General features: G+C 45.6%; 1 protein-coding gene across 6 annotated transcripts in view; it reads right to left on the bottom strand.

Annotated features, from left to right (window-relative positions):
• Positions 1–1,853: 1,853 nt before the first annotated feature.
• SPTBN1 (spectrin beta, non-erythrocytic 1) overlaps positions 1,854–23,127 on the bottom strand; it is a 115,479-nt gene continuing 94,205 nt past the window's right edge. For 5 of the 6 annotated variants that reach the window (XM_088052658.1, XM_088052661.1, XM_088052659.1 and 2 more), the window contains 17 exons: positions 22,117–22,380; positions 21,595–21,819; positions 21,358–21,447; positions 20,837–21,115; positions 19,599–19,729; positions 18,086–18,290; positions 17,602–17,976; positions 15,674–15,918; positions 15,200–15,338; positions 14,226–14,310; positions 13,478–13,674; positions 12,357–12,463; positions 11,750–11,813; positions 6,627–6,865; positions 5,237–5,410; positions 3,570–3,612; positions 1,854–3,283 (listed from right to left, as the gene is read on the bottom strand). In XM_088052658.1, the coding sequence (XP_087908784.1) occupies positions 3,068–3,283; positions 3,570–3,612; positions 5,237–5,410; positions 6,627–6,865; positions 11,750–11,813; positions 12,357–12,463; positions 13,478–13,674; positions 14,226–14,310; positions 15,200–15,338; positions 15,674–15,918; positions 17,602–17,976; positions 18,086–18,290; positions 19,599–19,729; positions 20,837–21,115; positions 21,358–21,447; positions 21,595–21,819; positions 22,117–22,380 (3,078 nt within the window). In that variant the 3' untranslated portion in view covers positions 1,854–3,067. Of the gene's footprint in view, positions 3,284–3,569; positions 3,613–5,236; positions 5,411–6,626; positions 6,866–11,066; positions 11,814–12,356; positions 12,464–13,477; positions 13,675–14,225; positions 14,311–15,199; positions 15,339–15,673; positions 15,919–17,601; positions 17,977–18,085; positions 18,291–19,598; positions 19,730–20,836; positions 21,116–21,357; positions 21,448–21,594; positions 21,820–22,116; positions 22,381–23,127 lie in introns of those variants that run through there. The other variant, XM_005525472.3, reaches the window with a different exon arrangement.

Here is a 23,127-nt window from a genome sequence, read left to right as displayed (position 1 = left end):
CATATTCCCTGTGCAGAACAGATGGATTAACAGACTACTGGCATTAATCTAAAAGAAAACTCTCCCACCAACACATACTAAATTCTAATGGCTAAGGACTTCTGGGTTTTTTCCCCACATTGTACTCAATTTACCTGGATATGGGAAGGACCCTCTGACACCTTCCCTCAGCTTAGAATGCGATGTGAGGGTCCCTCCAAGATGGAAAAAAGGAGACTGACCTGACTACAATTCCTCTTTCTACCAATGACAAGCAACACAGTTGGGAAGCAGTTTGCCTTAATTAATTTTCTTTGAAAATGTGAAGGTTACAGTTCTGTGTGACTTTTGCAATGTATCTCCAGAGGAACTATCACAAGTTAGGTACAAACCAGCTGCAGTCATGTGTTACACCGGGCTAGAAATCCTCACCCTTCAGTGCGGCTCCAGGAGGAACAGGACATTCCATCTGTCAGCGGTCCAGCCACGGTCACTGGTGCAATTCACAGAGTGTCACAGGTGACAGCCTGCTCCAGTTTCAGCCCCATTTCCATCACCCACCTTTTGCAGGTTCCTCTTCCCCTGGTATTGTCCAGCAGCACTCCCTCCCTTCACATGATCCAAGAGATCCCCACACTCCTCTCCCTCCTGCCCTGGCACACGGATGTGTGTGCACTGACCTGACTTCTCTGACTGGGCTCTGTCCGGGGAGGCTCCTCCTGACCTCTCTCTGCAGGGAACTGCTCCCTGAGGCTCCAAGGCTTACTGGGATTCACTCCTGCTCCTCAGCAACTTCCAATCAGTCCCTAAGCAGAAAGGATTTTTATTCAAGTCATTCTTGGGAACATCTTCCAGTAAGGAGAGAGACAAACAAGAAAACAACTCCAAAGGCAATGCTCAACCAAATCACTACAGAACCACACACCACAGGCTGTTGAGATCCATCTGCCTGACTGCTCATTGCACCAGCTCAGCCCAAGTGACACATATGTAAGGCATCAGCATCTCTGTGTGCATTAATCAACTCAGAAAATTGTTTCATAGTCTCTAATACAGCTAAACTTCAGCTTTTTCTAACATAATAAATTTTACATTTACAATACTAGCACTGTTAGCCTACATTTACTAATAATTAGACTGAACAATATAACATTACAGAGTAAAAACTTATGTACATGAATACTCCATTGTTTAATAACCAAAAACTTTGGGAAACAAGAAAAACCCAGAGAACACTGTACACTTCATGAAAATGATTTCAGACACTGTATTGGTCACATGTTTAGGAAACCATCACTTGGAAACACGTGAGTTTGCAGTTTATCTGCTTTCCACCAAAATGAATATTTGAGTGGATTTTAACAATCACAATACATTAAAACCTGTGTTCTTTACATTTCATTGACTTTAAAACATATTGGAGCTTCTTAGAGCTATTCCTATTAGATGGTTCCCTAGGTGGCATCAAGGACAGGACATAAGCACTTGAGCAAGAGGTGGGTAGAAAGTTGGAGACCGATGCTTACTCAAAATGATGTCCTTTTGCTGCCAGCTGGAACGTGGAGCTTTACCTCCATCGGGTAAATGTTCAGGGAACTCCACTGCCCCAGCCTCTGATGTGCTTACTCCCATCCACTCTGCTTGTTTCACTTCCCACAAAAAGTATCTGTATCAGAATATTTTTCAAAATACTCATTTAATTCCTTTTCTCTTTATTTTTGGCACTTAATTTGGGAGGCAGGGTAAAAGGAAGGGCAGGTGGGAAGTGAAGGGAAAGAAAAGTGGGAAGAAAGAAAACAACTATTTCAGAATGAACTTTTGCACAAAAGAATGGAATTACATTTGAAGACATCAGTTTCAGTGCACAGGAGAGATGACATTTTAAAATAACTTTATTTTGATCCTCTTTCAAAATTATGATTTAACATTGTCAGAAATGAAATAAGAAACTTACCCAGCTTATTTAGTTTTAAAAGCATTTAATGACATCGCATATATTTAACAGATAGGGTAAAAGTCTAGAGGTACAGTTCGATACAACTGAAAGCCAGTTCCAGTACTACTCTTGACTACAGGCCCAGTCATTGAAAGTTCATTCCTATTAAATGTAATTTTTGATTGTGCAGTAAGATGAAAATTTTTCATTACAATAGTTACAGTGACAGAAATGCACACTATGTATCAAAGAGCAAGGTAATGTAGCAAAATTATAACACACAGTGCTGCAGCTGACAAGCAAGTAACCATTTGAGTAACATTACTTTTCCAGTAAATGCTTCAGTTCCACTTTTACACTTATTGATGATTTTAAAGGGTTTATTATACATCTAGTCTTATTATACTTTGTACTAGAATTATCTGAAACATACAATATAATGTATTTTGGAAAAAAAAAAAAAAAAAAAGAAATTTGAAATTACAGCTTATTTAAAACTGTACCAGCCTGTTAATTCATCTTGAACACCAACATTCTTATCTGTCGTACTCGATGCGGGGACGCTTCGGGTGGTGTTAAACCAACGTTGGGCTGTGAGTCAACGCATACCTGCACTCTGTTACAGCAAAGAGAACACACTACCACTTTAATTCCTGTTAGAATTGCAAGGGAAGGCTCTACTAGTCAGGACTCAGCATAACAACCTTAACTGGAAGTGAATGCCTTTGAGAATTTGTACATTGGTTTCTCATGTGCACAGTAGATTCGAAAGCACCGCTGCCTTGCATACCAATAGCACTAGGAGTGGGTTATTTTCCAAGACAGCCTCACAAAATTGAGGAACAGTTTAAATATTAAGATCTAATCTACATTAACTTCATTAAAAAAAAAAACAAAAACAAAAACAAACAAAAACAAACCCCCAAAACCTGGTCCTCCCTCTCCTACAGAAGCTGCCCAATGCACCTCATACGTTTGTAACTTTAGATTCTTTTTTTTTGTTGGCTTTTTTTATCTTAAAATGCTCTATAAATAAAAAAATGTCAATCACATTGAGGAACATGAGGCACAGAGAGTAACGTATTGGTTCTGAGCTCGCATGCTGGAATTCCACTGGAACGGTCAGAGAAGTGCAGTGTGTGGAGATGGAATTCACTTCTTTTTACCAAAAAGGCTGAATCTTTTCTCTTTGTCTTTCTCTTTGTCTTTCTCCCGCTTGCCAGGGCTGGACTCGCTGGTTATTGTGACGCTGGCAGGCAGGGTCTGGGCACGGCTGGAGGCTGGAGTGCTCTGGGTGGTCGGGGACACTTCGATTTTGTCCGAAGAAATCGCTGATGTGATGGCCTGAATCCACGTGTTCATCTCCTCCTTCAAGAAGCCCCAAAGGCACAAAACTGTTACAAGCAGCACAGCCCCGCCACTCCCACGACAGAGCGGAGGGGGAATGGACACGGGTGGAAAGGCAAGGAAAACCAGCCCCAACTCATCCCCTTTGGCTGTGCACTTCCAGAGACACCTCCTAGAGGCTGTACCTGAGCAGCCCTGGGCCCAGGCATCACCCACACACAGAGTGCACGCCAGCTCTCAGCTGCTTCTCCCCATGGTGCAGCAGCACACACAGCACAGCAATGAACCGTAAGAAAACCACACTTACATCGTCTTTGGCTTGGAAGAGGTATTCGTTGCCGTCGGTCAATCTGGAAAGAAAATACCATCACAAATTTAGCTCAGTAGTGGTCACACTGCTGCAGCTCCTGCTTGCTTGGCTGCAGCATGTGAGGCACACAGGACTGCACAGGACAGTGCCCAAATGCCCCCAACAACCCCTGTCGCAGCCTTGTGGTAGCTCTGGACACGCTCAGGGTGGTGCTCGTGTTCCCATGTGGCTGCTGGCTCGGTATTTGCTCTTTCAGGTATGTCTTTTCTCCTTTGCAAAACATATTATCAAAGTTTAGTCGATACTTTCAAAAGAAAAAAGTCAAAGGCAGCACCCAGAGTTCCATGGCTGCTGTGAAAATCCTGCAAAATTCTGCAGCTGTTCTGCTCTTGTAGCTATCTATGGTGCTGCTGGCTGCAGGTTCTACTCTGAGTATTAGTGATGAGCAGCTGCCTCTCCTCACAATGAAGGCCAGAGTCTCCCTTCTGTTAGATTCCTGTTCTGATCTTACTCAGGTGGTTTAACTGGGATACATTTAACAATGTATGTGATGATACACAGAAATGAAAAAACAACTGAATATCAGCAGAACAAGCAGGAGGCAGGGACAGCAGGAGCTCTGCTGCAGGCTTCCCCATCTTTCCCAACAAAAAGCAAGAATTTTAATAGCTCTTTATGAAAGGAAATGAAGGATTAAACAGTAAAACAACAGTGCTTGAGTAAAGGACATATCTACATGCAAGTAACCGAGGGGCCTGATGCAGGTGATGGAGCACTGGGAAAAAAGGGCAGTTGGTTTTTCTGCCTAACTTTGCATTTGGAACAGCATATACTTCCATTTGCAATTCAGAGGGGTTTAAAATAGTCTAAAGGATGAATCACATAGCTGCAGGCCTGTCTTCAAGAAAGGTACATTTCCCTAAATATTTGCTATATATTTCCACATATATTTTCTATAAAGCAAATTTTCCCCAGATAGGGACTCTATGATCTTTAGAGGATTCCTGTACTAATATAGAATCACACCACCACCACCCCTGCTCTGCCAAAGAAACCCAAAACACCTGTCTTGGAATACATGACCCAATCAGTTCATAAAGTAAGTCTTCTTTGACAGGATTACCTTGCAGCTGTGTAATGATAAATATTTTTTAACTGTTGGCACTAGAAGACTGTTCAGTAAACCAAAGAGCTTCCCAAGGAAAAGCCTTTGTTTTAACCTTTGAAAAACAGGTCTTTCACATATTTGAGTGAAATGGTCTGTAACGGTATGTTCCAGACCTGAAAATGTGAGATGTCTTCAGTAGTCTCATAAATTCACACTGAAAGAACTAAATAAGAGGCTTGATTTGGAAAAGAGCAGAACCACGATCACTGCTGTCCACCAATTCCAGAGAGAGCAGCTGAAAAACCCAGCAGTGTGAAATGCAGGCCCCTAACTCCAGACACACACATCTGGTGGTGTCCCAGATGAAAGTGCTCTATTGTAACACTGTTCTGTGCTCGCTTGCCCCGATGAGCAGAGAACAGCTCAGTGTTGGGAGGAGCTTGCTCAGAAAAGCAGGTGCTGCAGTTAACATCCATGGTCAGTTCCTGGGCTGGGTTTCCCAGTGAACACACCCACCATGGCTTTCCCCAGGGGCAGAACACTGCCCCAGGTTTACCTGAGCTTGAACACATGCTTCTTCTTTTTGTAATCGACTGCTACTTCGCAGACTGCGTCCTTCAAGCTGACGGGGATCTCGTTGTGGTAAGGGATGCCAGAAGCAGCAGCTTTCGAGTCCTTGTAGAAGCCCATCTCTTGGTTGTTTATGACACAGTACACGTTATGCCATGACCTTTGAGACACAGGAAACAACAAGAGCAGTTATAAATCCAATGCTCTCACCTGCAAAACTGGAGAAACCAAACGTAATTGCTTCTGTGAGTTAATGGAGATTGGTGCAGTGGGAGGATGTGAACGCAGCCTGTGCTGTCCCATGAACTGCACACAGGGAATTCTTGCATGGAAGCACAGCTTCAGGACAAAAGCCAAAGGGAGCTGAGATTCCCAGAGCTCCCTGTGACAGCACATCAGCCTGTCCTCAGAGTGGGAGGACTGTTTGGCAGACTGGGTACTTTGCATTCTTGAGACAGAAAATGATTGACCTTTTAATGGCAGTGCTCTGTTGTACAAGGAATTCTCACTGTGCTGCAAATTGATGAATGGAATGGACTGTGTGTGAAATCCTTGATTGACACAAATACTCTTAGTGGCATCATCCACCTCATTCTCTAATAGAACTGTGAAAATTAAAAATTACTGGAAATAAGAATACCCTGACACTAGTGCTGGTGGCTGTCACTGCCTCAAAGGTGTTGTCTGGTGTGAACAACTCCAGTGGCACAAAAATCCTGGTACTGCTGTACTCACTTGAGATCTCAGCTCTGCCAAGTGCTTTGGCTCCTACCAAATCCCACAGATGTTGCTGCAGCTCAGCACTTGCTGTGAACATTTCCCTTGTCAGCCAAGTCATAAATCTGGTTTCGAGAGCTCTCTCAGGTCACGAAGGACCCCAGTCTGCTTTTCCAGTGCAGACAAATCTCAAAGTTCTGCCTGTTTGAGGTCTGCAGGACATTCCTTGGGAATGGAATTGACTATGGCACACCAATCATCCTCTGTTCATGCTGAACAGATTACAGAGTAGGTGGGAAGTGGTAATGTGCAAATAGAAAATGTCAGAAGAATATGAACATTTCTAGTCTCACACCTACGTGGTTTTCTTTTCTTGTAGTAACATACAACTTGAGAGATCTGGAATCGAATCCCACTACTGCCACAAATCCATCATGTGGAGTGGGAAACTCGTGGTATCTCTCTGCCTCAGTTTTCCACCTGACAAATGTGGCTAACGCTGCCTTTTGTACCAAGTATCCCCAGACTGCAGCTCCCCACATGCGCTGTTCAGCCCTGCAGCCCCACCCCTACAGCACCAGCAGTCTCTGGAGCTGGTAGCAGGCTGGAGATGTGGTGTGCCATCTTGGGCAGAGCCCTGCCTGTGTGACACTCTGTACCTGCTGGAGGCTTTCTTGCTGTGTGTCTCCCACTCGTGCTTGCGGTGTAAGAAGCCCTCCATCTGGGCTGAGGGGATCTCCTGGGTTTTGGCTGGGAGGGTAGCAGCAGTCTGCGCCTGAACGCCGCCCTTGGCTTTGCGGTCTGACGTCGGGGAAGGAACGGGACTGGACTCTTTGGAACTCGTCCTCTGTTCTGCAGCCCCATTGACCATTTCATTGGTTTCTGCAGTTTCTGCCACCTAGGAACAGTGGAGAACACGTTCAGCCAGAAGCCCCCAGCACTGAGCCGATCTGCAGTTAATCTGTCTCCCTGCACAACGTGGCTGTGTATAAACTTTGCCTGGACAATGACACAGGCCAGTAAGTTCTTTCTTGCACTCCATGGAGACACAGGAGGCCAAGGAAATTAGAAGGTAGGAATGGATTAGTACCCATTTTATAGGTGGAGAGATGGGAAAATAAAAGCAGCTGAACATCAGTGTGAATTTTACTGTGCTTTGCTCTGCCGGTCAATTCTTTTACATATTGTTATTCCTAGAATGAGAGCATTCAATTCTGTTGCTAAGTACTCAAATGTTTGGAACAGTAACAATCACACTTTCTGCAAACCTAGAGGAACAGTAGAAGTTATACACATCAGCCACCTTAAGTACATTTATGGCATTACTGGGGCATTAAAGGTCCATAAAAGGTATTAACTATGAGTCAGCAGAGAAGGATGTCACAATCGCCCAGGAGCATTTACAAAAATGTGTGCAATTGATTTGTTTCTGTAAAAGCTCCTTTCCCCCTTTCCCCGTTCCCCTAGTGACACAACAAAATCAAAACATGCAGAAATTAGAAAGATTACACCATGCATCTCCACCATCCCAGTTAGGATATTGGATCGTAAAGACAAGGGGAATGAGGTCACGTGTCAATTGATCGAGGTCTGGTTCAGACTGGCGTTATTAGGTGGATTGGATTTTGGTTAAAGGAACTGAAAACCACCACAGTCACACAGCATCACACAGCTATTTACCCCCAAACAAAGACAGAACCAAGGCCTTGCCCATCACTTGCTTTGTTGGTCGCGTTGCCTGGCGCACTGGGATCGATAGCCTAGAGAGCAGCCGTGTTTCCAGCAGCTCTCACTGGTCAAGCTGGCGACGTCTTCAGGAGCCATTCATCCAAAAATCATTTAAATTGGAATCCTAATGGCTATAAGCTTTTGAAATGCAGCTTGGTCCCAGTTTTTTTTTTTCTTGTACCATTACTTTGACGTGTAGAGCCATTGGTAGCGGCTCAGGAGTTACACAACCAGTGTGTAGTATTATTATTAGCAAGTTACTAAAGCTCAGTGCTGCTAATGCTCTAGTAGATTACAAACATTCTGGACTGATTTTATGCAGACAAGCAGGTTTTTGTGAATGGCACAATAATTAGACATTCCCACTTCTGCACATGGCCTGGACAAATCAAAAGCAGCCGAATTTTTATGCAACAAACGCAATTTTGCCACCGTTTGCTAGAACTTCTTATACCTGCCCAGTATCCATTATTGTGCCTCACACCTTGAACCTCACCACTGGCCTATAAAGATCTGAGTGTCAGCTTGCTCTGAACATGGGAAGGATTGGTTAACTGCCTTTAGCAACCTAAACCTCCAGAGTACAGACACTACAGCCTCAAAGAGGGAGAGAATCACAGCTCACATTGCATTTCAGTCAGATCTGGTTTACCCTGTCCCTAAAGACACACAGCCTTACACTGCTCCTTCCCAACTGGGATCAATCTAAGCCATCAACCCTCACTGCTTGTATCCAAATCTCACAGTACTGCATTAAAGCGGGAGAGAGGGTAAATAGATGAGGCTGAAGATTATCCAAACGCTGCCAGAAGACAGGTAGTGGAATGAACAACCCCTGAGTCACCATTCATCACCCATGCCAACCACCCACGGCCAACAGATCCCTTCAAGAGCAAGGACACCTCTGCACACCTTTCTGTCCAGTGACAGCTCCTGAACCTCAAACTCTGCTTTGCTGCTGGCTGGAGCCCTGTCTGAGGCACCTGACACTTCTGACCAGCACTGAGGAATCACACAGCCCACAGGAACTCATCCCCACAACTTAAATAAACTCCCCAGAAAAACCTGGCCCCTGCACTGACACAGAGAGCAGCACATTTGCTGGAGCAGCAGCAGCCTGATGTGAAAACAGGACTGATTTGGAAGGTACCTAGAACCCCTAATCTGAAGTAAACCAGACCAGTTTCAAACCAGCAGCCACTGCACAGCTGCTCAACATCTTTTATGGGAAATAATATGGAATTCAGTGCTGCAACCCTGTGGCTTTGAAAAATAACTGCCAACTTTAATTACATCATCAGACCTGTGCCTTCTACATCAAATTCTACTGGTTGTAAAAGGGCTATGAAAAGCTTTTCTGATGCTCTTTCAGGTTTTATTTCCTTTCACGTGTTATCTACAATTAACAGAAAACAAGCAAAATAAATCACGAACAGCTCTGCGAAGGATGTGTCATGAAAACGGAGAAAAAACAGGAGCTGAACACACTTTAATGGAAACATGCGTGGGGCATGCGGAGACAACGCCATGGAGGACAAACAGCAACAGCAAACTCCTGTTACAACACAACAGCTCTCGTGTACATGATACAGTTCTCTCAGTGGGGCCTAAGGGGTTAGTTGAAGTGCTTTAGTGGCTACAGGCTACTCTGGAAATCTTTAAAGCAGGACTGGGACATGCAACAAGACAGGTGGTGACAATGACAGAGGTGCCCCTTTTGGATTTTGCAGTGTTTGAAGCAACATCTGCTCAGTTCATCGACTCAAGCTCTGCCCCACAGCTGAAGCACCAGGTGATTTTCCTGGTTCAGATGCAAACAGATGCAACCTCTAAGCTGTTCTGTCAAAAGGACCTGCCTAATGCCTTTAGCTAGAGTCACAGGCTGCAATAAATAGGTGAAATCCTACTCTTCTAGTGCCTGAAATTATGACCTTGATCGATGACTTACTTTTTCTTCATTGTCATAAAAGTGGAATTTTTATGTAAGTGTACTAATACAAATTTTAAAAGTCCATCTCTATAAATTCCTTCTACAGACTATTTTTTTTGCCAGAATACACGTGAAGGCTCTGCAGGTGATGGAGTCTGAAGCTACAGCTATCCTGCCTTGAGAACTGGCACACTTTTGAGGCACAGGGCAGCCACTAGAGCATCCCCATAAATTTAAAATGGAATTTTAAAAAGCATTAAGAAGCTATATGTTGTTATCCTGACAAAGAAAAAAAAACAAACAAAAAAACATGCATCATGAAGTGGAAGGACAAAAGTACAGTTACTGAAGCACATCCTTTCAATCACCGCTCTCAGCTCACAAGCTCAGCCCACACAGAACAATCCAGCTGCACTGCTCAGCCAGTTGGCAGAAGCCACAGCTCTGACCAACAGCAGCACATCTTGTGCCTCACTGACACGGCTCTGTACGCCCAAGGACTCAACAAACTAAGCTCAGAAGCTCTCATGGAAGACTGAAGTGCAGATGACAAAGATGAACATGGAAATGCATTATGTAGCATGGCAATAAAATAAAATGTCAAAAGAAGCAAACAGGTGATGTACAAGGCTGTGTGAACCAACAAGATGATTATCTGGGATGTGCTTGAGGATCACCTCACGTGTCCTGCCACAACTGTAGAGAATTTATAAACATTAGAAAGTCTAACAGCTCACTTCAGGACTGAATGCTAAAGAAGAACCAAAAAGAGAAAGAGAAAGGTGGAGCTGCTGTGTACTGTGGAGCATTGGCAGAGTCTGTGTGCAGACTCAGACCTAACTAGGATGGGCTTCTTAGATCCAAACTTGTGCTGAAAGGCATTTCCTGCCAGAGCCCTCGGCTGGGACTCTAAGTGCCCAAGATATCCACAGATCCCAGCCTGCCAGGAGCCCTTCCTGCACTGAATATGACCCCAGAGAGCCAAAGAGAAGTGTCCTTTCACTCAGAGCATTGACTGAAACAAGGAGGCTCTGCAGGGAGGGGGTGGGGAGGAGAGCCAGATTCAGCTCCTGTGTTGCATGTCCAGAGACATTTAGTGGCATTGTCACAGCTGCACGTGAAGATTCTTGGCATGCATCCTGACTCCACTGGGACACTCCCTGTCAAGAAGGAGCGAGTAAGGCATGGAGCATTCAGCCTGCACTATGTAAAATAAAGAGCTGGGATCTTAGACAGTGTATTTTATTTAGTTTCTAAAGGAAAGCATCACATCCTTTCTCCAAGGGGCTGCACCCTACTCTCATTTACACCCCTGCCTCTCTGGTGCCCAGAAATCAAATTGTTGTAGTGCCAACTGGACAGGACCGAGGCCAAACGGGGCCCCAACACAGCAAGATCACAACTCTGCATGAGGACTAAACCCCCAGATAAATCTAGATACTGGTTTTGAATGGTTTATTTCACGTTTATTTGTCTCTGCAGTCAGTGAGTCCATTCTGCATGGAATGTTATACAAACTAACCTTAAGGCTTATTTGTCCACAGTCACACTCCCCCCTCCCAGCCCTTCCTGCCCAGCTCACTCGGGTGGATTATCTTTGGCCTGGTACATAACTCTTGCTAATGCAGCTGATTTAATAAAGTTGCCGTGCTGAGACCTGTTAGTATAACTCGATGCGTCATACCTGTCAGGTCCTAGTGCTCTTCTTCATTAGGATGTAATCTCATTACATCTCAATTACTCATATAAAGGACGCTTTCGCTGGAAAATCTTAATACTATTAGCGACATGAAAAACTCACAGTAAATAACATGAAATAAATGTGTCACCTTAAAGCAACTGAGTGTCAGTGGGGAGATTCAAATAAACAAAGACTAAAGTGAAGCAAATATATGTCCAAGGGGCTGCTAATTAAATAAAAGTCAACTGATGGGAAGGAAGAGAAAAGCAGCAGGGAAATCTGAAGCCAGAAGATGAAACCAGTACCAGTAAACCATACTGAAAAAAGGTTTCTGTTGCTGCAAGTGATTCTGTGGGTCACAGTCCAGACCACGAGCGGTCATTGGCTGTCCGTCTGCTAATAAAGTTTTTGTAGTTTTGGTAGGTTTGGGAGCGGTAACTAACCCGTGGAGATTCCTGGTCTGAGGGCAAACCATTTTGGGAAACCTGTTCTCCTTTTGTCCCATCCCTGTTGGAGAGAGGAAAAAGAAAAGAAATTGTTTAAGGTTCTTGGAAGTCACCCATCTTGTTCAACAAAATGAGATCTTCTTACTGAATATTAATTTAAGAAATTCAAGTTCCTAAAATCCTCAGGCCCAACTGAATAAATCCAGTGTGAAGTGAGATTTAACCAGACTTTACTGACAGTTACCTTAGAAATAAACCTCCTCCTATCACATAAACAATTCCATAAATGTCAATGTTCCGTGGATGCGGCTTAAATCTGTAAATGATGTTCATCAGAGATAAAAGCCAAGGTAGTTCAGAAACTGCAATTCATGGCCCAGAAGACAAAAGCAGCATTCCCACTTTTGGGCCAGGGATGCCTCAGCAGTGACAACTGGAAAATGGGAACTCAGCAGGGAATTCAGGGGCTTGGGAGAGGTCCTGTCCCCATAAACCACTAAGTCTTCTAACAAGGGTCATGTTACAAACCCATACAAGCTCCTCTGCTTTACAGCACATTTTCAGCCCAAGGGTTCCCCTGAGGGAAGTGCAGAGTCCAGCTCACCATTGCTGCTGGGAGTCTCCATCCTCTGCAACCTTGGGCTCCGGAGTGGGCGGCTGCCTCTTCCGCTCTTCCTCCTCTTGTTGCCGACGCACTTCCAGCAGTTCCAGCTGGGAGAGGAAACAGTCTTTATTTAAAAACACTGCTCATTTTTCATGGGGTGTCCAAGAAATTAACAACACTGTCTGTTTTTCTGAAACATTGCTGAAATTCAAGTGAATGGGGATAAAATTGGAAGGCATCGGTCTTTAAAAGCATTTGTGGCACTGAATTTGTCAGAGAGGGCATCGGCATCAGACCCTCTGACAGCAGCCCACCACTAGCCATGTCTGTTTTCCAACTCATTCTATTAGAACAAAACCCAGACAAACAAGAAAACAGCCCAAGTTATTAAAACATCCAAAAGTGACATCTTCTTGTGTGCTTGCCAAACACAGAAATAAAATGTTTCCTGTCTGAATCCCTGAAATTACCCATCTCCATAAAACCAGCTTGATTTGTGAAGGTGCTGAGAAACTCCAGTTCCTTTTGTCTGCAGCTGTGACACTCAGTGTGTGTGAAAACCCAGGCCACTTCAACTGCAGCGTCTAAAGCCAAATTGTTCTCCAAAGATGGTAAAATGCTCTCCAAACATTAATGACTGACATTACAGCTGTGTTCAAATTGGGGTTTCAGGGTTTTTTTCCTTATTGTGTCTTTCTAGGGAACAATACAGCCTTACACTGGAGCAGTCACAACACAACAAACATCACTGTCACTGCCCCCTTCCCACCACTGTCATCTTTAACCAAAAATAATTGGCCAAACAGTACAGCAGAGGGCTGGAGCAAACTGTTCAGCTCTGAAATTTCCTTCTGGGTCATCACTCCCAGGCCTGAGACAGCTCCTGCTGACTCCTGAGGTCACTTATCACTTCAGCTTTTTCCTTGCAGGTTGTTGAGTTCAAATTAACCACAGAGGGTTTTTTAGTATGGCTGGAAACAGGAAACTTCAGGCTCTGTGTGGTTGGCTGAGGTTGATCAACAACCAACCAAATAACCAAATAACAGAGATCAGGTTGGTGATGCTGGGAGTTATTCCAACCATCAGCCAAGAGGAATGGCCAGGGAGGTTCAGACACTCACCGTGGTCAGTCTCTCCAGCGCTGCAAACCTCTCGTCCCAGGTAGCTGCGGATTTCTCAAACGCTTCGTGCCGCTTGATTAATTTTTCCACCTCATCAACGCTCTGCCCTATTTCACGGCTGGACAGGTAGGGCTCCTGTCCCAGCAGCCAGGCTTCAGCCACGCTTGCATCTCTGGAGAACTGGTGCACCTCCAAAACTGAGCAGAGAGGGCACAGGTGTCAGTGCCATTAATGTCACAAAGAGGAGCATCATGGAGTCACCAGGCAGCTTTGGGATTTACCTAAACCCAGCTCAGGGAACAAAGTACATGCACTTGGCTAAGTGTTCCCCTCAGCTAAGTTCAGTGAAAATGGTCATGGAAAAGACAGACATTCCTCCTGTTGGCTTTGCTTTAAGGAAAAATGCAACTTTAATTGTGCAAGTTCAGTGTGTTTGTTTTGTTCTAATCTGCTGTAACCTAATTTCAGCATAGAAGCTGGAATGTGACACCTGCAAATACAGCAGAGCTACTGCGCCGAGCTCCAAATTTGATCATATAGAGCAAGACTTTTGGTGCAGGTTTCTTGGTTACAAATTCTTCATTATTTAACAACCACCAGGTGTGAACCTTGCAGCTATTCCAGCACAAGCACACTTCCAAGCATTGCAACAGAAAAGTGAGGAGCTGCAGGTTTTTCCCAATGCTCAGAAACACACAATGGAGGTTAGATATGGCCCAGCCCAAAAGAAATCCAAGGGTGTCCTTACTCAATCTCAGCCACTCCCATCTGTCTTCCCATTTGTCAATCATTTCTTTCCTCTTTTCCGTCAGCTGCAGGAGCTTTTCCTTGATCTGGACAGAGAGCAGAGAGCAGGGCTGTTACACAAGCACCAGGCAGCAGGTCCCCCAGCCCTGCACTGACAGACACTGCACAAGTTCCTCAGGAAGTGACTTCACTGTGCAAACAACAGCTGCTTTTCTCTTCCAAGTATAAATAAATGTGACATTTCCATTAAAATATCACATTTGCATAAGCATTCAGTGTCTGTTAAAAGCTACAGCACCCAGAGTATTTGATAAAAGGGTGTAATGGGCAAACAAATGTAAATAGTGCAATCAGGCACTGAATCTTCTGCCCTTTTCCAGTGAATAATGCAAAATGTGCTGCTCAGGATTGTTGCAGAAGCTCTCCCCTTCCTGAGAGGGAAGTGCCTCACAATATTTGGTTATCTTCCCTTCCCCAAAGGGAGGCAGGAGAACCAAGGGCTAAGCCTCTATCCTTTGACCTAGACATCTCAGAAAATAAATCAAGGCTCTAAACAGTTGGGATATGGTTCTCTTAATATCCCTTGAATTTCCTCCCTACACAACAAACATTTTCCTGCTCATTCCCCTAGCAGGCCTCTCCACAGCATTCCATTTCCTCTGCAGGAAGTTCAGGCTGTCTCACAGCTGCCTCTGCCCTTGCTCAAGGAAGACTCCTTTCCATCCCAGAGCCATTCTCTGCAGAATGGAATACAGCAGCTTCTTTGCATTTTCTGGGCTGAAAATGACACTTTAAACCTCTGTTGCCCACCGTGAATTGCCAGAGTGAAGTTACACCCTGATTTCCCAACAGCACATAAGTGCACCAGTCCCTGAGGTGGCACTTGTCATTATTCCTGTGTGGGTGACACAGGGCAGGTTTCTCCCTTGGAAAGAACCGCCAGGAGCCCACGGCTGTACACAGAGAACACAGTACCTCCTCAGATGCGTAGTGTTTCCTGGCCAGCAGAGACTTGCCAAGCTCAATGCACGTAGTGAAGCTGTCATTTCGGGCATCAATTTCTGCTTTGATCCCCTGGTGATTGTTCATGAGGAGTTCCACAGATGAAACATCCCTAAAATGACCAGAAACACAGATTTTTGGATTTAACAGCTGCTACATTTGCAAACTGACCCACAACTCAGTGAGGAAAAAATTGATTCCTAGATTGTCTTTGTAGTTCAAGAAGCCTTTCCCAGCACCATTCTGGCCTGAATCAGAAATCCAATAACCCTGGTGTGAGACCAAATCTCTTTGGGTTCAATTGCAGTTATTCCAGCGGCCACCCACATGAGCAAGGTGCTACAGCAGCAGGCTCTGAAAGCCACTCTCAGTGACACTGAGCCCTGCAGATGCCCTCAGGTGACCTGCAGCTCTGTCTTTGGATGGAGAAGGGATGCCTTGCATTACCTTGGCTTTTCCTGGGCTTCTATCTGCCGGATAACGTCTTCCATCCAGAGCATGAGATCCCGAACCATGCTGAAGAAGCGGAATTTGTCTCCTGTGTCCACCAGCCTCACCCTGCGGCCCTCACAGGCATCCAGCAGTGCCTTCCATGCCTCTAGAACCTCGTTTTCCCTCTTCTGGATGTCGTCAGCCTTGTCCCCAGCGTAGGCAGCCTGGAGGCGCGCTGCATCCTCCTGCAGCTGTCGCACCTGCAGCGGTTGGGGAGAGACAAAGCCATCGGTGGGTCTGTGGCTCCTGAGACACAAACGTGGGGACACTCATCTGCTAATGCAGCACTTGAGGGGCTTTCTAAAGCCACTGCAAATGGGTTTGCTGTTAGTCAGCCAGTATCATCCCTCAGAGAACACTGCAGGGTCAAGGGACCCCCAAAAGAGCACAGATTTGCCACTGCCTGAACACACTGCAAGACACGGTGCCAAAACAGGGACTTGTTACATGTCAGGGCAAATGGGGACCATTCTCATCATCAAATTCCCTTCCTCTCATACAAGTGGCAAAGGCACCTGGGAACTGGTATCCAAACCACTACTACAGCTGACAGAGGTTCTTTTTCAAAAATGTAGATAATGACTTCAAAGAGAAGAAAACGTGGAAATGTTAAGAACTTTCTGCTATTAAAAACCTTTTCCTTTCAAACACTGTCTTGGGATGGCAAATGCTAATTCCTGACTGTTTTCCATATTTTTCAAGCCAGGAAACATTCCATTAGCTTTTGTCTAACAATTATTTTTTTTTTAAGATCAAATCAAACAGCCTTCCAGCTACAGGCACAGAGACTATGTCTCTCTGAAAATGATCCACCTCGGTGCTCTGGCTGTTTCACCCAGAAATTATCCTAAGTGCCTTCCCCATAGCTCTGTGCTATGACTACATATTCCTTCATTTAGGTCTTGATTATAATCACCTTTTTGAGAGATTGGGATTGATGTTTTATGAATGTCTCCTATTTTCTGTATGAAATCTACATCTTCTGAAAGTTAAACACCTGGAATATCAAATGCTTTCTCTATCTCCTTTCTTTTGGTGTAAAATGCAACATAACCGAATAAATTGGCTGGCAGCTGGACCATTAAAGCTCTTTCCTGACCTACTGGGATAAATACAGTCAGTTGTAATTCCTCCATTCCTGAAGCAACTTGTTCCCTTCCCAAATTCTCCTTGTGGCAGCTGAATGTTGTATTTTGATTTAGAATCCCCCCTGTGCTCTGTGAGCAGCTGCCCCTTCTACTTGGCACATCTTGGCTTCAGAAGATTCAGAATTAGATCAAGTTTGGATGCTTTTAAAAATCTCAGCCTGAACTGTGGATTTTAAATCTCTTTTTCTCTTAGGAGGCACCAAGAAAGACCATATTTAATTCAGAATGCCCAGGTTCATAACCAAGTCAGAAAGCCTCTGTGTAGGTCTTTGCCTCTCAGATTGGAAAAATAAACAGTGCCACAAAGAGTTTGACTGGTGCTTTTTGGTGTTTTTAAAAACAAAAGGACCTAAAATGACCAACCAAAATACAACCAAACCTCTAAAAGCCAACCAGGTTTATACATTTCTTCATATTTTGTACTGTAAACCAATACAGAAACTCTGCCTTTCTCATTTCTTCTTCAGCCAAGGACAGGAAAGGGAATAACATCCAACAATTGCCAACACATTCAGAAGCCCGTGTACTTACAGATTGCAATTTTAGATAATCAACCAAATGCAAAGACAGAGCAGCAGACAGACAGATAAGGAAAGGATGCAGGTGAGGTTATTCCCACAGCACTACATGTGGGAAGCAGCTGGCAGCACTCTGTCTCCCAGCCACGGAGGGGCTGAGGACAGCAGCAAACTCTGCAGCTCAGGTTCCCACACCCACAGTTCACCTGCCACACACCTGGGTGCCCAGGGCCTGGATATCATGCTCAAACGTTGTGTGCATTCTCTGTAGTGTTTCCACTGTGTTTTGGTCTCTACCGAGCTCCTCGGGCAGTTTCTTATGTTTGTCTTGGATACGTCCTAAGATCTCCTTGGCATCGTGGTAAAATTTGTGCAGTTCATAAGAGGCTGCAAGGATTTGTGTTCTCGTGTCAATGAGCTCCAGGAGATCCGCCCAGGCCTCATTGAGTCCGTCCTTCCACTCGGCGATGGTGGCAGCGTCCGAGTGACCGGAGTTGATGAGTTCATCGGCCATGTGGTTGACGGTATCCACCCGCTCCTGCCCGATGTTCCCGGTGTCCCGGGCAAACTCCCGGAAGCGCTCCTGCAGCATCTGGAAGGCACAGGAAGAGCCTCATGCAGCGCCGTGGCTACGGAGAGACCCGAGCGAGCCGAGCCGTGCCCTGTGAGAGGCACCCAGAGAGGCCCCTCCAAGGACTCACCGTGACGTGTTCATAGTCCTGGCCCAGCTCGTGGGACCCCGCCACCACTTCCCTCTCTGCGATCCACTGCTCCAGGTCATCCACCTCGCGGTTGAGCTGGAACAGCCGGTGCCTCTCGTCCAGCTTGCCCCTCCTCTCCTCAGCGAGGTCCTTCAGGCCCGCATAGAGCTTGTCCACCTTGGACTGGCGCATGCTGATGCGCTCGCTGGAAAAGCAAACAGCGCTGAGTCTGCACTGCCCTTGCAAGCAAAACCAAATGGGGAAAACTGCAAGGAATAGAAGTCACTGGGGGCATTTAATCCACAGAATGCACGTCTGCCACAGGCAGGAATTTCACTCGGACACGCTGGACCGATCCTCTGCTGGCAGAGGTGACAGCAATAGCTTGGAAGCTTGTCTGTCCTGCACGGTAAACCCCTGGCTTTAGAAAGGGGAGCTGGAATCCAGCTCTCCATTTTTCTGGCCACAGATCACACCAGAGTCTTCTCCCAAAGTTACATGCAGGATCTGAGCTGCTGAGGCAGGGAGCAGTTTCTTTTCAGTAAAACTCTGCTTCAGAGTTCAGCAGCACTCATGGCTTTCTTACCCCTTAAAACTCAGCATTTGCACAAGGGATGAATATTTCTACTGGCTGTATCTTTTGCCTCTATTTTGTCTGAGCCATACAGTGCTGCCAAAGTGCCTTCCAGCTGCCTTGTAAAGCTGATGATGTTATTCCAGTACTCAGACAGCTCAGCCAGGAAATCTGCTCTCATCAGAAGCGATCATGACCACAAGAGAGTGCTTTAGAGTTAAATACCAACCTTCCACCGGAGGCAGAGTGTGTCTGTCCTAAGCCAGTGCCACCTTCCAGCCTGTGCAGGCTGAGCAGTTAAATACATCAGCCTCAGAGAGGAATCAGCCTTGCAGCTGAAACCAGTGAAGAATTCTGTCTGCTGAGCTGCAGCTCTTAGAGCAAAACGGTTCTTAAGCTTCCTGAGTTCTCCCCCAGGGAAAGCCATTTATGAGACATGAGATAAATTTACCAAAAGTAAGATGTTAATGTGCCCATGTTTAAAGCAGCTGATTCCAGGCTCTGATTCTGCTGGAATCTCAAAGAGAAGAGGCAGATCTTGGGGAGCACTGCAGAAGGATTAATGACAGTGACCTTCTCTGCTGGACATTGAAGTTGGTTGGAAGAGCAGGTCTGGAGCTTGGCCTGAGGACTGCTCTGCCTCCATGAGGTTCAGCAGTGCTGGCAGACCTGACACTGCAGCCTGCTCAGGGGACACTGCAGACAGGTAACTCCACGTGTCCTGAGCCACCAGAAATCAGCAGCTGCACATACAGACCCTGCCTCTGGCCAAATCAGGGTGGTCCAACAGACACCTTGAATTGAGTGAGGCTGAACTCCTTCTGTATGTGCCTCTGGGCTACTTACTGTCTGCTGTGGTCTTTGTGTGTCAGAACCACCCAAAGAAGGGACTGAATTACTAAAAGAGCTCATGATCCAGTTAAAAATGGCAGTTAATACCTTTCTGGGTGATTATCTGCCACCAAAGTTCTGCTGGTCTTTGAAAGCTGGTGCACAGTTTCAGCATAATCTTCTACAGCTTGCTCCAAAATCTGGTGTTTCTTCAGCATGGACACTGCACTCTGTTCATCCTGTAACAGGTTGACAGAAAATAACAGGAAGAGTTATAAGGAGCTGCTCCTAAGTACAGCTTGAAGACAAGTCCCTCTGTCAATGGTATAGAACAGTTGATGTTACAGCAAATGGTACCCCCAGAAAACAAAATAATGATGTGAAAGAGATAATGCATCAACCCCTCTGGGGTGCAGAACAGAATTACATCAGCTGGGCATTGAGGGTGTTGAGTTTCCTCTTCTAGGAAGCTTTTTCTACAACACTGGTGCAGGGCTTTGAAACATGGAACAGATTAAGACACCACTTGTCAGGCATCTCAACAACAGCATGGGGCAAAGAAAAGAAATCCTACACAGTCCATGCCAATGGATTCTCCACCAGTGTCTGGAGAAGTTCCAATGAAAACTTTTTATGCACTGTTACAGCTAAGAAAAACAGCCCCCTACTCTCAGTGTTAGCTGATATTGTCAATAAATATTTTCAATACAATATTTTGCATAGTGAGCTATTTGCAATAGATTAAAAGAAAGCAAGCCCTTTTTAACTGGAGACTGAACACCTGTGGAATGTGTTCTCCTGATAGAAAGCTGAGCTTCATTTTACCAGGGCAGGAAACATGGTGCATTTATGTCAATAACAAACAAGCTCCAGCACTAACACCTCACTGGAAAACAGGAGTTTCCCTTCTCTTTGCTGTGGTCTGAAGCTGGGAGTCAAAGCTGATGGTTGCTGGGAGCCAAGGCTGGTGACAGTGGTAGCAGCTGCCTGAGCACCAGGCCCCGTTTCACAGCCAGCTGCATTGTGCTGGCATTCAAAACTAACAGAAAACTGGACCTAACTGGAGCACACTGGCAATCCTGACCTTGCAGTGAAGGCAGGCACAGAGCTGCCCTCTGCAGTGCCAGGATGCTTCCCTGGTTCCATACAGCACAGCCCATCCTGCACACTATCACAGATGTCAGAACAGATAAAAGCCATGATCACTTGAGGCTTCACCAGGAAGCTAAATTTGTTTATGTTGTTTGTTTATGTTACCATTCCACAGCACCACATTAAATTATGTCACCTGCCTCCCTCCAGCAAAGCAATTAAGGCCAAAGTATTGTCACTGTGGAGCTGCTCACCTTGGCCTTCTCTTCTGACATCATGTAGAGCTCCTGCTCACTCATCCAGGCCTCAGCCTCGGCTGCATCGAAGTAATACTGCTGAGCCCTGTGAGACTCCTCCAGGCGCTTGTGGCGCTTCTCTGTCTCCTCGATGAGGAGGTTCCACAGCTGCTTCAAGTCTGCAAGTCTCTGCTGAATGACTTCAGCATTGGGGCTGCTCTCTGTGATTATGTTCTGACTCCTCTCGAAAATGTCATCGATACGAGGCTGGTGGCCTTGGATTTCTTTCTGAAGGGTCTACATAGGAGAAAATTGACTGATGAGACAATGCACAAACGAAAAGGAAATACAAGTCAGGGGTCTTAACTCCAGAGGGGCAGCAAAACACGCACCATCAGCTCATGTGGACAACTTGGGGCTGGTGCCACCACCTGTGGTCACACCACAGCACCCACTGTTTTATCCCAAACATTTCCTTCCCAAATTAGTCAGCACTAAGGAGAAACAGCAGGTGTGGAGCTCTAACAGCACCTACTTACCTGATTTTTCTTTATTAGTAGCTGCACAGTCTGGAGGTTGTGTCCATGATCAGTAGATGTAGCTATGGGCATCCTCTCTCCGACCCACAACTGAAAGAGAGAGGAGTACACATGATTTCAAGCAACCCCAGATACGGTTGGGGCAGCAGAGAGAGGCTGGTGCACACAAGCTGCAGAAAGCAGCAGTATTCCAACATTTTCCTATTGGCTGGGGAGCAGGAATTCTTTGGTACTCACAATTTCATCTTCCACGTCCCGGTTGAACTGGTGGATCTCTTTGGAGGCCAGCAGGTTGGCCTTTCTCTCATTCAAAGGCTCCAGCAGCTCCAAGAATTTCTTTTCCACAGTAAGGCGTTTGCCATCCACTTCATCTGTGCTCTTGCCCTCTTGGCTCAAAGCCCTTGCCTGGCTTTGCAGCTCCTCTATCTCTTTCTTACGGACATCCATTTGATTCTCCAGCATCTAAACAGAAACATGGCAAAAAGGTCCTGAAAACCAGGATGAAAGCTGTTCATACAATCAGAGCACATCAACAGCTTCCTCAGAAGGGAGAACAGATGCTGATCAGTGAGAATTTACCATGTTAATAATTATTGTCTCATTTGTTGCTGGATTAATTTCTTGTTATTTTTAAAGATATATGAAAGAATAGGAAGAAAGAAAAGCAGTTCTTTCTTTTCTAAACTGACAGCCTGCCCTCCCTGTTCCTTTGAGTGCAGCTATCTGCTGCCTGCCTGCTGCACCCCATGCTCTATTTACCTGCTGCTTCTTCAACAGGATGTTGACACTGGTGAGATCTTTTCCGTAGTCATCCGACTGGATTTGGCTCTCCAAACCATTCAGCCACTTATCCAGGTCTGCACAGCTCTGGGTAAAAAGCTCTGCCTTGTTTGCATCGAAGAGACGCTGAGCCTTGGTCTGGGTGGTGGATTCAAGCTCATCCCACATTTGGTGGAGACCTGTCAGCTTCTCCTTCACCACGGCCTCAGTCTCTGGTTTCTCTGCAATGAGCTGCATTCCCTCCTGCAAAGCAAAGAACAACCAAATGGAACCTCCTCAGAAGCACTCACAGCCTGTTAGGGCAATTATCCTGATTAATAAGCACTCAGGATTCCTCATCTGCTGGCAGCATCAACCACTCATTTTCTATCTCCAATTATCCAGTGACTTCTTCCAGAACATCAGCTCCCAGGTCCCTCTGCTGCCTGGAAGAGGGATTTTTAGCAATGGGAAGGTCAAGCAATGCCTCCTTTCTCTTCTCCATTGCACATGTTCCCTGAAGGGAGCTCCTGGGGCCATGGCTAAGGCAGGATGGAGCAGGGAGCTGGAGCTGGAGCTGCTCACACTGCGTTTCCTGAGGCCCCAGCTCCTCAGGCCACATCACCAGAGAATCATCAACACACAGCATAATGCTGGGAGAGTTTGGGAAATGCTGTCTTTATTCTAATTATCCCTATCTATCTCTTCAGTTGGGTGCAGATGAGAATGCTGCTCCCAACGCAGCACATTCCATATGAATGTTAATCAGGGACTGTCACAACTCTGTACACAACCCTGGTCCTTTGCTGCAATCTGATTTTTCAGAAGCAAAGGAGAAGGATGTATTAGCATCACTAAAAAGGAACTTCCAGTACTAAGAGCAGCCTTCTAATTACACCATTAAAGGGTATTGCTATTTGTAGATCACAGAAAAGCCTCTAATGGGATATGGAGTGCCAAAGTGGGAGAGGAAATGAGCAATTAAACTAACTTACACTGAACAGAAACCCA

Source organism: Pseudopodoces humilis, chromosome 3 (genome assembly GCF_049639895.1).
Source record: "Pseudopodoces humilis isolate 2021_Gansu_Grassland_sample_001 chromosome 3, ASM4963989v1, whole genome shotgun sequence".
Taxonomy (NCBI): Eukaryota; Metazoa; Chordata; class Aves; order Passeriformes; family Paridae; genus Pseudopodoces; species Pseudopodoces humilis.
This window is presented reverse-complemented; position numbering and strand designations above follow the sequence as displayed.